The sequence below is a fragment of the Zea mays genome, chromosome 4 (assembly GCF_902167145.1).
Source record: "Zea mays cultivar B73 chromosome 4, Zm-B73-REFERENCE-NAM-5.0, whole genome shotgun sequence".
Lineage (NCBI taxonomy): Eukaryota > Viridiplantae > Streptophyta > Magnoliopsida > Poales > Poaceae > Zea > Zea mays.
Window position 1 is genome coordinate 46,596,441 of NC_050099.1, and position 15,751 is coordinate 46,612,191.

The 15,751-nt window shown below is 40.2% G+C and overlaps 1 protein-coding gene and 1 long non-coding RNA gene across 2 annotated transcripts; one reads left to right on the forward strand and one right to left on the reverse strand.

Moving 5' to 3' along the window:
- The first annotated feature begins 5,868 nt into the window (after positions 1 to 5,868).
- Positions 5,869 to 6,273, forward strand: LOC103653211 (uncharacterized). Its single transcript, XR_002268706.1, has 3 exons — positions 5,869 to 5,945; positions 6,036 to 6,098; positions 6,193 to 6,273. It is a non-coding gene; the product is annotated as an uncharacterized lncRNA (long non-coding RNA).
- A 2,589-nt stretch (positions 6,274 to 8,862) lies between these two features.
- On the reverse strand, positions 8,863 to 9,964 carry LOC103653212 (uncharacterized). The gene is made up of 5 exons (XM_020552047.1): positions 9,793 to 9,964; positions 9,392 to 9,522; positions 9,223 to 9,297; positions 9,072 to 9,125; positions 8,863 to 8,982 (listed from the first exon to the last, which is right to left on the reverse strand). The coding sequence occupies exons 1-5, from the start codon at positions 9,962 to 9,964 to the stop codon at positions 8,863 to 8,865; spliced, it is 552 nt and encodes a 183-aa protein (XP_020407636.1).
- Positions 9,965 to 15,751: the final 5,787 nt, after the last annotated feature.

A 15,751-nucleotide genomic window follows, 5' to 3' on the forward strand; every position in this document is an offset into this window, starting at 1 on the left:
GATAGTGAGTTAGGTGATGACGGATTGTCAAGAGCTGGCACAATCGATGATGATGGTAGGTTAGAAAGAGACTAGGTAGGTGAAGGTAATGGGTTAGAAAGAGGATCTACAGGTGATGACAGTTGGTTAGCAACAAGATCGGCAAGTAGTGACTGCTGAGTTAGTGACATGGCTTGAGAGGATGGTGGTGGCTCACACAACTAGACATCCCGTCGCGGCCAAAGGATGAAATTCTTGATAGCCTTTCCATGTTTCTCAATCCCCTTAAGATTGAGGTTGTCTAGCATGTCATTCTCGTATCCTTGGATGACTGTCGACACTTCTACTCTGCAGTAGTCTTCTAGAATGTCGCGACCATGGTACTAGCGTCCTAGGATCGATGACTGTCGCCACTTCTACTCTGCAGTATCCTTGGATGACTGTCGACACTTCTACTCTGTAGTAGTCTTCTAGAATGTCGCGACCATAGTACTAGCTAGCGTCCTAGGATCGCAAAGCATGTGGTTACTTCCCTTGTACGAATATTATTAATAACGTATCTTATCACTAGGGAGTACAGCGTAGGCCTACTGATGTCGTCAACTAGATAGCGAACCTTGTTTGTCATAGACGTAACACGACACTGCTTGGAACGGTTGGACACTGCGTGACCAATGGTTGTGTTGCTGGAACTTAGATGCAGTTATCCTTATTTGTTGAACAGATATCGCACTCGTCCATTGCCGCATCAACTCAGGAGAAGGATTAGATAGTATTTAAGACATCGATCATGTCTTTGAAGTCTTTTTAGCATCCTCCTTAAAATAATCCGTCATTGTTTCCTTGTATCGATCGTGTTTTTTTTGTACATACCTTCTTACTACGGTCTAATTAATATACAGCCACACACCGTACGTACGGGCCGGGGCATGCATGTGCATGCGCAAATTAAACGCGGTAGAGATAAAACCCAGATTAATTAATGGCGCTCGATAGAGCGGCGGCGGTAATAGACGAGCGCGACGAGCGAGCTAGCGCGCTGCGCGCGGACGGGCGACGACGCGGACGCGGTGGTGCAGTACGTTGCTGTGCGCGACGCGACGCACGCACGCAAAGCTAATAAGGACGCCGTGCATGCCATGTGCAAAAAAAAAGATGTCAGACGCGACTGGGCAGCGCGCGTACAAAAGCGATCAACGCGTACGTACATAACTGAGCAGTGCAGGGGGTTGATGTCGTCGATCCGCGGCGCTGCGTACACATGCATGAAACCGTACGTGTCCAGTCATCCAGGCACGACTCAGAGATTACACTACGTACTAGCAGACACAGAGACACGAGGCCAGCATGCACGTACCGCGTACGTACCCCCCCCCCCCCCCCCCCTACGTACGTTGCGATCTGCTCCCTCCAATCAAGCACGTACAGGCGCGCGCCGCTCGTGAGTCGTGATCTATCGGTCCCATGCATGCATATATATGCAGACCGCCGCCACAATTGCACGATGCACCACTACCTGCCAGCACTACTGCACTAGCACTGTAGCAGTAGTGTCCTTTTTTATTTTTCGCGTTTTAGTTTAAAATGAACTAGCTATCGACAACAAATATTACATAACACAGGTTAACTGCCTTTGGCAATAAATCGGCGTTATATGCATGCATGCAACACAAGAGCAACCCCAGCTAGCCCTGCGGCGGAACGGAAAGGGACAGGGGGAAAGGGGACATGGCGACGAGCCGATGACGACAGGGTCGATCGGCTAGTATCGTAGCGATGGCGCGCGCGGTCGGCGCCCCGGGCCCTTCCTCTCACCGGCCGCTCCCTGGACCAGCAGTCCTGCCACCACGGCATGCACCGCCACATGGGTCTCTCTGCCACCGCAGATGGATCGCCATCGGGGCCGGGGCGCCGTGGACCACCGCCGGCGGCGCGCGGTCGCCGGATTGGCTGCCGGCGCTGAAGCCTACTACTAGTAGTACTCTCTAGCTCTAGGGGCAGACCGCAGACGAGCAGTAAAAAAGTAAAGGCCTGGAGCCGTGGTCCCTTGTCCCTGGACCCTGGGCGCCGCGCGGTGGGCCCTCTCAATCAGCGCGCCTCACGTGCGCATGCATGGAGGAGGCGGCCGTACCCGTACGAACGGCCGCGAATGGAAGGGAAGGAAACGAGACGATCTCGTGGACGCTTGCACTCACTGCACGGGGTGACTGCAGGCGTGTACTACGACATGTACGGACAATATCGGAGGAGCCCGTACGTACGGGCTGCTTCTCACTGGGACAAATAAAAGCGGCACGTACGTACCGTACGTGCGTGCGTTGGTGGTATATACTACAAAATACGCTACGGGCCCATGATGCGCAAATAATGCGCCATATGATGATGTCACTCTCACTGCTAGGAGATTGACGTTTGAGGAGGAGCGCGTCATGTCCAAATAGACGCGCGCTGCATGTCCAACGTTCAATTCAAATTAAGAAAACAACATGCAGTTGTCCACCTTCCTAGTTACAACGACTCCTTCTATCCTAAAACAAACTTATACTTTTGGAGCGATTCATTATTTTTATATATATATATATATATATATATATATATATATATATAGAGGGCAGGTATAACGGGAGCCCAGAGCTTCGGATATTAAAGGAAGCCCAGGTCGGTTCCCGGTCTGGCCGATGGAACAGGCGCGCCTGTGTTTTAACGTGGGGCTGAGAGGCGGCATGCAGGTTAGACGGCGCCGTGACGCGGTTGTTTGAATGGTAAGGGAATTGCGCGGAATTAAAGGGAATATATGCCACATGCAAACGTGATTACTGGGATACGTGGGCGCGTAAATGGATCTTGCATGGTAAGTAATGTGCAGAAGGTAAAAAAACATGAAGCATAAGATTTTGAAAGATATGGCATAAAACCGAAGCGGCAGAATAGATGCATAAACATTATATACCGATTGGCGTAAAACGTTGTGTCATTGTGCGTAAATTTTATATTATGAATTTTAGTTTGACAAAGACGTCGCCATAATATCGGGACGGTTTCGGAAATAATGGGGAGACCCTTTAAACGTGGATGCAGTTACTTTAATAGTATCCGAGATTTACTTTCATTCGGAAAAAAGACCACTAAGCCTGCATAACTAATCGGAGTTGGAGATGGCCGGCTCTGGAGGGTCGCCGGCGATGGAAGGAGATGACGTTCGTCTTGATCCAGAGACAGAGGGAGGAGTTGGTGGTAACTCATTGGTGACACCACCGCCTGCTCTAATGGGTCCTGAGATCGCCGAGATGAGCATAGGGGAAGAAGGAGAACAAAGGGTTCGACCTCCTATGTCCAATATTAGCTCCAGGGAGATGGATACGCCACAGATACTGCGTTCACATGTAAGTCCAATCGATGCATTTTGATTATTGATTGATTATATTGTTGTGAACATATTCCATGGTACAAACAACAATGACAATGAAATAGCAGGCAAAAACCATTGATCCAACTATAGTGCCAACGGTAGGGATGACTTTCAAGGATGTTGATGATGCATATAAATTCTATAAAAGGTATGCATATGAAGTTGGATTTCCACTGAAGAAATACAGAGAGAAGACATTCAGTAAGTGGATAAATTGTTCACGTGAAGGTAAAAGTGCAGCAAAATCTAATGATACACCTAGGATGAGGAATAGATCATCGGGGCGTACACAATGCAAAGCTGGAATAAAATTAAAAAAAATATATGATGATGAAAACAAAATGGTTGTAGCTACAAAAATTGAACTGGTAAACTTAGAGCATAACCATGAGTTCATAACTGACGAAGCAGAGAAACAACATTTACGTTGCAACAAAATTAGGGATGCTGAGTTCATAAATTTTGTGGATGCAATGCATGATAGCCGAGTGCCGCAGCATTGCATAGTTGATTTCATATCAGAAATGCATGATGGGCCGGAGAACGTACCGGTAACTGCTCAAGATCTGAAAAACATGTAAGCAATACTTTTTGGTTACATGTGTATATATCAATAGCCAGGAATATTACTATAGTAAATGTGTGTGTAACAATTTTATGTGCAAACAAATGTAGGAGGGCAGCCAGGAGAAGAGAAAATTGCTCAAATGATGTAGCCAAACTTTTGGCTTTCTTTAGAGAATGCAAGAAACAGAATCCACAATTTTTTTGTGATTTCCAGCTAGACGATGATGGGAAAATAGTTAGTATTTTTTGGTCACACGCAAGTATGCAGGGAGAATACGCAGATTATGGTGATGTTGTGACATTTGATACAACACACAAGACAAATATATATGATAAACCACTGGGCATGTTTGTTGGAGCTAACAGCCATCTGCAGTGTACAGTGTTTGGATTTGTTTTGTTGGGAGATGAAACTGTACATACTTTTGAATGGGCTTTCAATTCATTCAAAACATGTATGGGATGCGAGGGTCCAAGAGTTATGCTTACAGGTATGTGATATATAAATTTGTTATGCAAAACAGTGAATTAATTTATTGTGAAAATAACTGAATAATCTGTGAACAATTGCAGATCAAGATCCTGCAATGCCAATTGCTCTGAGAACTGTATTTCCAAAAACAGTTCACAGACTGTGCTTATGGCATGTACAGAACAGATTTATGCCATTCCTGAATGAGATATATGCCAGGTTTGCTGTTAAGGATTTTAAAACCACATTCCAGTCTATTATACATCATCCATTAACTCCTCATGAGTTTGAATGTGCCTGGGAAATGATGCTAGAGGAGTTCAATCTTCATGAAGATATGACTCTACGCAAATTATATGAAATAAGAAAAGAATGGATACCTGCATTTTTTAAAAATGACTTCTGTGGGGTAATGGTATCTACACAACGAAGTGAGAGCATGAACAGATTAGTGAAGCAATCACATGTAGATGCGAACACCCCACTGCATGAGTTCGCTAAACAAATGATGAAAATGTTGCACAGCAGGAAAATGAAAGAATCAAAGGAGGCATTGGTGAGCAAGGTATGTCGTGCTTGTTAGCAATAACGGTTTGCATACAATTATGTAAATAATTTGTTTAATTATGATAATAATGTGTTATAGGCACCAAGGACAACAGATACATTGTATAGGTTCGAAGTGAGAGTCTCAAGAGCGTACACAAGAGCTGTTATGAATAGATTCGAGGAATCAATGAAATACGCCACTGCATACAAAATATTAAAGGACCCAGACGGATGTGATAATGAATGGATCGTACAGCATACAAAACGGTCTAACAAAATTGTGTGGGGACAACATCAATTCAAGATAACAGCAGACATAGAAGCTGGGGAGTATACATGCGAGTGCAAACAGTGGGAACATACAGGTTTGTACGTATTATGTTGGTTAGCATAAAAAAATTGCATAATAGATAATTTGATGATTGTAGTACAAATTAATGTATATTTTTGAAATAATGGTTCGTTTTCATGTTTTCAGGTCTATTGTGTGTTCATCTTTTAAGAGCCTTCATGCATCTTCAAGTTGAAAAGATACCTTCAAAGTATATATTGCAAAGGTACACTGTCTCATCAAGAAAAGATGTTCCGTTTGAAAGAATTGATAAGAGCTTTAGGGGGAAGGATGGAGTTACTAAATCATACAGACAGAAAATGTTGTTAACGAAAACAATGAAAGTAGTTCGCCAGGCGTGTATGTCAAAAGCAGGGTACGATAAGGCAATGGATGTGTTGGATGAGCTCGATGTCGTTCTAAGCCGATTGGAGCCAGATATTGGATGTAATGAGTCAACAAATGTTAGTGATAATGAGGAAGACAAGGTAATAATATTGCAGATGTTTTAGTGTTATACTATTTGTAACATAAATTATGCATAGTAACATGTTATTTTGTACCAGGAAGAAGAGTTGAATAAAAATAATGCTGGCGATGGGATGGAAGATGACAATACAATTACATGTCATAATAAGGTATGTAAAAGATATATATATAAGCTTGCATGAAGTATTGTATATAATGAATATATAATATCAATGTAATAAGCAAATAATATTTTGTAGGATTCGCATAACACCAGGACTGGATGTGAACATGCGTTAACAATAATAACAACTGGTAACCAGGTACATATTAAAATAATATTGTTTATTTGTCTAAAATGAAAATATATATTTATGCTGCATGTAAATGTTGATGTATTTGGGTTGGGCTTTAAAGGAGGACAACATGAGAATTTCACATGAGGTTGGTGATACAAGTTCTCCGTGTCACGTAGCACATGAACAAATTGAACATATTGCTGCATCCTCAGAAGCGAAAAAGGTGAGCATTGATAAATGATTTTACTGATTGGTATAAATATATGTAAATATGCGTATACTAAATAGTAACGTCTATTATTATGCAGAGGTTGAATTTTAATGTGGATGTTATAAATCTGAGTATGCCGGATCGTGCAAGACCAAAGGGCCGGACAATCAAAAATTCAGAAGATAGGGTTATGAGACTAGGTGCGAAAGGAGAGAAAAAGAAGAATAGGAGATGCCATTTGTGTGGAATAGCAGATGGGCATAACAGCAGAACATGTCTGTCTGTGGAAGAGAACAGGGCAAGGCTAGCAAAACTGTCTAATCGAAAGAGAGGACGGCCAGCCGGATCAAGACTAAACAATAAAACAACTGCTCCACAGTGGAATGAAACATCGACTGCAAAAAAAACATCGTATTGATGAAGAAGTGGAAAATGAAGAAGCCGATGAGCATATGGATTTGGGCGAATAATTTGAAGTGTGACTAAAGAGTGGTCGATTTAGTAGAAACTTGTAATAGCACAATGACTTATGCTTTAGTTTGTTGGAAATTAAATAGTTTGCATGACAGGGTTATATAATTCGTTGATATAAAACTATAAAATGTTGCGTAAATATAGACAATTACACAAATTATGTAACTAAATATGTACAACAAATTGGCATTGAATGTTTAGCAATCGGAAGGTCTGGACATTAATGTTATATAAAACTGTATACACTTAACAATACTAATCAAATGGGAGTGCATACGTCGGGTTCACACTTCAAATACAACAAACAGGATATAGCATAAACACTTGTTACAATTAGCATAATTAGCGTGAAAATGTATAAAAGATGAACCTAATGTATATAAAATAAGGAAGTATATATTATGCATAAAACTTGAATATTGAAACAATATGATAATACAAATAAGCCAAACATTGGAAGCAAAAAGATTAACCTACTCACAAACTGCAGATGAAAACAACATAGAATTTGTTAACATATAACATAAATAGACATTCTGGTAACAATTATGTTTGACACACTTCAGATAAAAACTGATGCGAAGTAGCATAGACATTAGCCACATTGAACATAAGTGGCACATAGAGTTTCAAACACATTATCAGAGGCCTGACATAAGTGACTTAACAAGTAACATAAACAGTTTTGTGCATCCCACAGGGAATCATGTTCAACTATGCTATCTAAGTCTTGGCTTTCAAACAGCGGCGTCTCCTTGGAGAATACTTGAAAGGCAGCAGTTCTGCAGGAAGGGGGGCAACCATGTTGTTGCGATGAAAGGTAAGGTAATGCAGAACAAAGGCACGTTGGTCCAATGGTTCATCCTGAAATAGCCATAATATCAAATTAATGGTAGAATATAATCTGAAGGAGTAATATATGCAAGATTAGAAGACTAATTTAGTGACATACCGGAGTATAAAATTCTGATAAGTCGCCATCATCAAAATCGTAGTAGCGGAGGAAGTTTGCGACAAAAAAACCACAATCATTTGACCCTGGTGTCATGGTTGGACACAATTGGGAAGGAGCCCAATCTTGTAGTTGCCAAACTTTGGTACAGTTGACTCAGGTCGAGCTTCATGTAAGGCAATGCTAAGTCTTCTCATTGTTAATCTGGACCAAGGTATCTTCGTTCCATTTATCACCATTTGATCATTATGGATTTGTTTCCATGTAGTGCCTCCAAGCAATGTACCATAAGGATTTGAATCTAAGATGTCTATTCGACGACGTTCAAAATTGATTGCATAAAGGGTCCAGTGGCTTCGGCGTAGCATAGGAACCAAGATCTGTTAAATATATATGTAAAATTATGAATGATTTATACTATGCATATGAAAAATTAAAACTAATACAGCATAAAACTAGTGACCAAAAGTACATTCTAACATTTGTACAAATGAAAATGATTAGAACTAACCAATTTAATCTGGTTAAGAACATCATCTGAAGGTAGGGTCGGTTCAAGATGTTCTTTAAGAAGTGATGTTGTGAAGGGCTGTGGATTTGAACTGTGTTGTTCAAACTCCTCGATATTCAAAATGGTCTGGACAAAGAAAATAAATTGATTAGTATTATATATTTATACAGTAAGTGTTGCAATAATATACAAAGTTGTGGAGAAACAATTACCCCAACGTTGACATTCAATATTAGAGTGTTGATTACAGAATCTGGATTGTATAATACATCATCCTGACGAATACAGTCGATAAATCCCTGCATGAAAGTATTCTCAAGACATTTGTTGGGACCAAACGACTGGACAACATCAAGGACAGACCCTCCAAATCCTCCAAAATTAATGATAGACCTGGGAAAAAACTTTGATTACAATTCTTCTAATTATACTTAATTGGAATTTGAATAACTAATACATACATGCTCGGATCTAGTTTTCCTGACAAAATGAACTTAAGCAGGTTGCGAGCACAGTCTTCACGTGACACGTGGGGATGTTCAGCGACCGCAGCTTTACATGAACTATCCTTTGCAACCAGGTCAGTGGTTGCCTAATATATGAATAAAAGTTAGTAAACAGTTGCATAAATATGTATGTCTTAGTGTATAAATAGGAAAAATATGAAAATGACAACATGTCTTACATCTGTCAGTGGGGTTTTATCGAACAGAGGTGCACCAGATACAGGAGTATCATGTGTAACAGATTTTTGTCCTTCCTGTAACCAATAAATTTATTAATGTAAACGTAATGAAACATAGGGAATAATTAATATTAGCATAATATGATGAAGGTGTAAGTACTTACACTATTTATATCTGGTGTTAACTTAGGAGCAGCAGGCTTGTCTGTTGTGGGAGCCTGGGGATTTAAAAAAAATAAAGCATGCATATATATTAATGTTACTTGCATACATTGTAAATGAAATTATAATAATTGTGATATATGGAAGTCAAACATTAGATGTTGGAGTCTTGTCAAAAATAGGGGCATCCATAACTTCAGCTTTTTTGCAGACGTTCCCACTGACAATCTATAATGGAAACAACTGAGATTTGAGTAAACAATAACTTGTATGCAGAATAGAATATATGCATAGTATATATAGTTTGTATGAGAAAACTTACATCATCTGATACTTTGATATGATCAGTAGGAACATGGCTTTCCTGATCATGTTGTTGTTTATCAGGTGTTGGAACAGTTGGTGTGGATACTGGATCATTTGTTGGAGGCATTGAGGTAGTGGGGGGGTTATCTACATTTGGAACATATAATAATTTAGTAGTTGTTACTGAAATATAACTGCATTATAAATGTATCGTTATAAAAAATGGTTAAACATACACATTTGCAAACTACATCAGTATACTATCAGGATGCATAAATAAAATACAGTTTTCAAAAATGAAATACACTGAAAAAATATGTTGCTACTTGTATGAGTATAAATTAATATATATATTATTTTCCAGGAAATAATTGGTGAACTTGATTAGTTTAAAAAAATAAACATAAATACTAAAACCTTCTGGCTGTGAATCGCGCTGCGTTGCAGCTCTCAGAACTTCATCGATCATTTCACCAAATGTTTCAGAGAGTTCAATCTGCTTCGAAACAATCATCTGATGGCTCAGCTGTAGGGAATCACAGTATTTATCCACCTCTTTGTCATGAGCATCAAACAATGATTGAAACATTGGACGCTGCTAGGAGGGCAAACATTGCAACTTGTTGCCAATCAAATTATTGATATGTGGCACATATATGTTGAAAACGGCAGAAGCAGGCCGTTCTGGAGCAATGACGTAACACGTTTCTGAACGGCTACGAAACTGTATAAAGTAATATAGAACAATTAGCAGTAATAATATTTTAACATCTGCATAACAGGACAAAAATTTGTTTATGTCTAACCTCTGCATATCCGAATGGTTCACCAGTTTTACGGGGGGGGGGGCGCCTGTCACCACGAGCCAACTCTTTTATGGTCTCATTGTCAAAAAACTTAATGCGTGGAGTACCATATTTGTTAACAGGAGATGCAGGGTGATGTAGGTGATCAAGGTAGTAAATCTGAAAAAAGGAATGCACAAATATATAAAATTAGTATATAACAACTATTTGCATATCATATATATGCACAGTAAACAAAAAAAATACTTACCAGCACAATGAGTGAGCATCCATATATTGTTGCTGTGATGTTTGTTTTGTTCCTTTTATGCCAACGTGCGGCAGCATCACACAAATCCGTGTAAACTAGTTGACACCAGTCAATATCAGACATTCGGGCCATGTTTGAAGTCATGAGTACCTCATTGTTTGTAATGCCCCAAGAAGCAGAAGGAAAAAGAAGCCGATTGAATAGAATCAGGAAAAAACATCTAATTGATAGCTCATCATCGTTGCCAAGCACTATCTTGTCTTGAAGCTTGACAACATCAAATTCTTCTTTACCAACATTGAGATCACGTCTCAGTTTTGCAGCATCATCCACTTTGCCATACCAATCAGTAAACTCCCTGCCTCCTCCAGCACATGGCAAACCCAAAATCAGATGAACCGTATCTTTTGTTATTTTCAGTTCCTTGCCAGCCCCTGGGCGTATGGTCATGTCATGAGGATCCAATTTATCCATCAACCACCTGATGAGTGATCGGCTCTCTAAGGCATCAGTTCGCAAATCAAATATGCTTGAAAATCCCAACCTAGCGACAGCATCGCTCTGCCGATCGCTCATTATCCAAGATGATACAATAACATCATAGGGAATGCAGCGGATATTCAGTTTCTAGAAGCATAAATGAATATGCATTAATACACAAAGTATATATATAGTTAGAACTAATGATACAATATTTACAAACAAGGGATAATTATTACATGCTTGTAAATAACTACGCTACAACAATAAAAAAAAGTAAACACCATATTTGTTGATAATAATATACATAAATTTAAAGGGGGGAAAATACAAACTTGATTGGATACCAAAATTAACACATGAATAAACATAAATATATACATGTTACCTGTGATTTTCTAGGAGTCTTCTGTTTAGGAGAGTTTTTTTTGTAATGATATTAGACTTTGGACTTCTTTTCACGCAAGGAACTTGAGGAGAAGGTACTTTTTACTTCTTTGCACTGGTTTGTTCTGAAGGAGAAGGTGAGGCAGATCTGAATTGGCGCTTCAACGATGGAGCCTCCATGAAATCGTCGTCTGACAGTGTGGATGGAGCAGGAGGTTTTCTTTTTAAACGACAAGCTAACGCCTTTCTGCGAAAATGATGGATTGGGGCTGGCTGTGGCTCATTCTGCTCCTGTTTTTGGGGAATATCATCTTGGTGAGCTGAGCTGCTGGATCATGTACGCCTGGAAATGTCAATTGAAAAAACCTCCTGACTGGATTCAATGGTTAATATTTTTGGATTACTGGGCGGGCGATCAACAGACTTCATGATTAAATACTGAATAGATCTGCAGAAAAAAAGTTGTTTTTAAATACATTGATTTATGCATGAATATATGCCAAAAAAAGAACTAATTTTTACTATAACTATCTGAAATGCATACTATATAATGCTAAGTGGAATTACATAACTTAAACTACCTTTTACATTTATGCGATAGCATTTAATGAACAATAGTTATATACAAGCATAAAGATTGATTTAATATTTCATATAATTGTAAATGAAACAGGATAAAATAAGAGCCTTTTTGCATCAACTAACTATACAACATATTTTAATAACTGGTTCATAGTAATAAAAACATTTAGCTCAAATAACATGAATATTTAAATAACATTTGCTTAAATAACAGTATCTGTATGTATTTATATATAATGAACAGGAGTGTAAACTAATTATGCAAGTAAATAGAACAATTCAAATATGCTTAATATATGTTCACAAACTTGTGTATGAATGAGCATACACATACTGCCAATATGCATATATATCAACTCCAATGGGTATATTTTATATATAATAAAACAGATGTGTACACAAATGATTTAATTGAATGGGCATAAAAAGTACTGAGGATATGCATATAAATGATATACAATAAGCATATTAGATAATTAAATCGATGTGAAAACCAATCATTAGAGTAAATGTGCATAAAGAATACTGACTATATGCATGTATAATAAAACAAATGTGTAAACAAATGACTCAAGTGAATGTGCATAAACAGTACTGAGGATATGCATATATATCAAATACAAATAAGCATATTTGATAATAAAATATATGTGAAAACAAATCATTAAAGTACATGTGCATAAAGAGTACTGACTATATGCATATATAATAAAACAAATGTGTAAACAAATGACTCAGATGAATGAGCATAGACAGTACTGAAGATATGCATATATATTACATACAAAAAGCATATATGTGTTACTTGGGTTGTATAAAAGTACTCTATGCTAACTCATCAGTAAATACATAATCCACAGCCTTTGTCTAAATCTATGAATGTCGGGCGATAGTAGGAATACAGAATAAATACACATACCCTAATATCGGGCTCCTAAACAAAAAAGAGATGCAATGCGCGATGCAATGACCCGATTATAGTGATGTCTAAGCGGATACAAATCACACATATAGCTGCAGAATAAGGGTTAACATCAAATCCACTTCAATCGACCGATAGGGCTCAAAAAATCGACGGCAAACTCGGGGTATTTCAATGTTGGATTACCTGGAAGTTCTTGAATCGGGCTCCAATGCTGGGAGATTGAAGGATGTAAAGAGGAATGGAATGGCGCTGGATTGGAGCGGCGGTGGATTGGCGCTGCGCTGGTTTGGAGGCACGGAAATCGCCTGGGGAGTCGCCTCCGACGAAAGGAAAATCTGCGCGGCTGGGGTTTTCTTCAAATGGGCGCTGGTTTATCTCCGTTGAATGCGCGAGTACGGTTTTAGAAACAGGAAACGTGGGAGAGGTGGCTGGCTGACGGGGGTAACGGCGCCGTGACTATGACCTGTTGACTCGGTGTGGTTCAACCAAAATGTCCATGTTGACTAGCCTAGGCTTCCTCTATTATTGGAAGCCCAGGGCTCTTAATATATAAACTATATATATATATATATATATATATATATATATATATATATATATATATATATATATATATATATATATATATATATATATATATAGTATGCGCTGCTGCAACTTAATCTCTTCTATGCCACCCAGATGCAATTTATTATCCTTCCACATGTAATCATGAGGGGGCATAGAAGAGATTAGGACATACACTTTTCTTAACTTTCTATACCGCTGACGATGTCATTACTGAGCATATTGCAATGGCATACAAAGAATTTTCTCTATATCTTTTTTCTTGTGCGAATAGATGGAGTACAACGATACAATACGATTTTACATCATCAATATAATGTTATAAGCTTTTATACTCCCCTCCAAAAATATAATTCATTATCATTCATTCGAATGTGGATGAAAAAAGAGAGGTCTAGAAAGAACTATATTTTGTGACCGATGGAGTATTATTTGTTGTTCTCTCTTCAACGTCCACCTCATATAAAACAATTGGATGATCCAAACAGGATCCTAGATCCTCTCTGTTCAACCCTCACCTTATATAAGTTGGGTGGGTAAATGAATAGTTAATACTCCCTCCGTCCTATAAAATAAGGCATTGCATGTTTTTAGAAAAGTCAAGGTTTTAAAACTTTAACCAACAATCCAGCAAAAAAACTTATATTTTTAGTATATGCATGTTATATGCTTGAATTTTTATTAAAAATACTTTAATATGATGTTTAATTTGTATTTATTGATGTCATATTTTAAAAGAAATCAATGGTCAAGGTTCTACTCTAAAGACTTTGCCAAAAATATATACGCCTTATTTTATGAGATGGAGGGAGTATTATGTTAGCTTATCCTTTAGCTTAATACTCGATCTCTCCTTTCTTAAATACGAGATATTAAGGGTTCAAATTGTAACTTGCATATTCTAGGCTGCTCAACCACTACAGGAAACACATAAATTTTCGTGGGCCCGGATATTTTTGTCGGCCGGCCCACGAAAATACAGAAGTTATTTTCGTCGGCCGGCCCACGAAAATACGGAAGTTATTTTCGTCGGCCTCGTGACCGACGAAAATGTGGAGTATTTTCGTGGGCCGGAGAATATGTTCGTCGGCAGGCCCACGAAAATACGGAAGTTATTTTCGTCGGCCTCGTAACCGACAAAAATGTGGAGTATTTTCGTGGGCCGGGGCCGTACGGACGAAAATAAGTCATCGACCGACTGAGGCCGTAAATAGAGGCCCTAAATCGTCCCGGTCGCGCGCCTGCAGCTTCTCTCTCGCTCTCGCTCGTTTCGCTGTTTTAAATCACCGCGCCGCCGCACGCCGCGCCGCCACGCCGCCCGCACTCCCCTCACCGCGCCTCCCACACGCCCGCGCCGCCCGCCAGCCCGCACGCACGCACGCCACGCCGCGCCGCCCGCACTCCCCTCGTCGTGCCCGCCTCGTCGTCATGCCCCATCCCCGTGCCGCGCCTGGCCCTCCCGTGCCCGCCTCCTCGCCGTGCCCCATCGCCGCACCGCCCCTCTCCGTGCCCGCCTCCTCGCTGTGCCCCATCGGCACGCCCGGCCCTCGTCGTGCCCGCCTCCTCGCCGTGCCCCATCGCCGTGACCCATCGCCATCGCCGCCTCCTCGCCGTGCCTCCTCGCCGTGACCCATCGCCGTGCCGCCCCTCGCCGCGCCCGGCTCTCGCCGTGCCCGCCTCCTCGTCGTGCCCCATCGCCGAGAACTTGCCTCTTCGGCGTCATCGCCAGTAACAAGGTACTTACTTGGTCTTTTTTTATTTTCATTAATTGTTATCTTGTTATCTTGTCATCTTGTGATTATGATTTGAGTTAACTTGTCGAGTTTAACTGTTGATTGCTTTAATTCAAATTCATATTTGTCTCCGAGATAATTTTTAATGTTTAGAGTTTAGTTTTAATCGTTAACCGTAGCGAACCGTATGCGTCACCCGTTCGGGAACGGCGAACGTCACATTGGCTTGTGAGGTTCACCGTTCCGGAATTGTCCACGTATTTTGGACAGCCTGAGAGTGTAGGCCGATGCTTGTGATTTGTGACATGTGCCTTACGATTGACGCGGAATTTCGGTTGTGTAACCCAGTTGTTCTCCAACACACCATGTTCAGGCGTGTGCTTGGAGAGCAGCGGGGTTATGCTGCCGAAATTTCGCGGCAATCGTAGGCTACACGTCACAAATCACAAGCATCGGCCTACACTCTTTGGTGGGTTTAGGGCCTTTACCTAATAGGGAGTTCACCTAAGCCACAGACGATCGTTGATTTTCTTTGTCTTTTGTTTAGCCTTTGAAATGGACGGTGATGTATGACGGGTGGAGAAAGGATGGGGCACATTCAAATGAATGGATGGTTGTAACAAAGGCTTTTCTTGAGCACACTTTC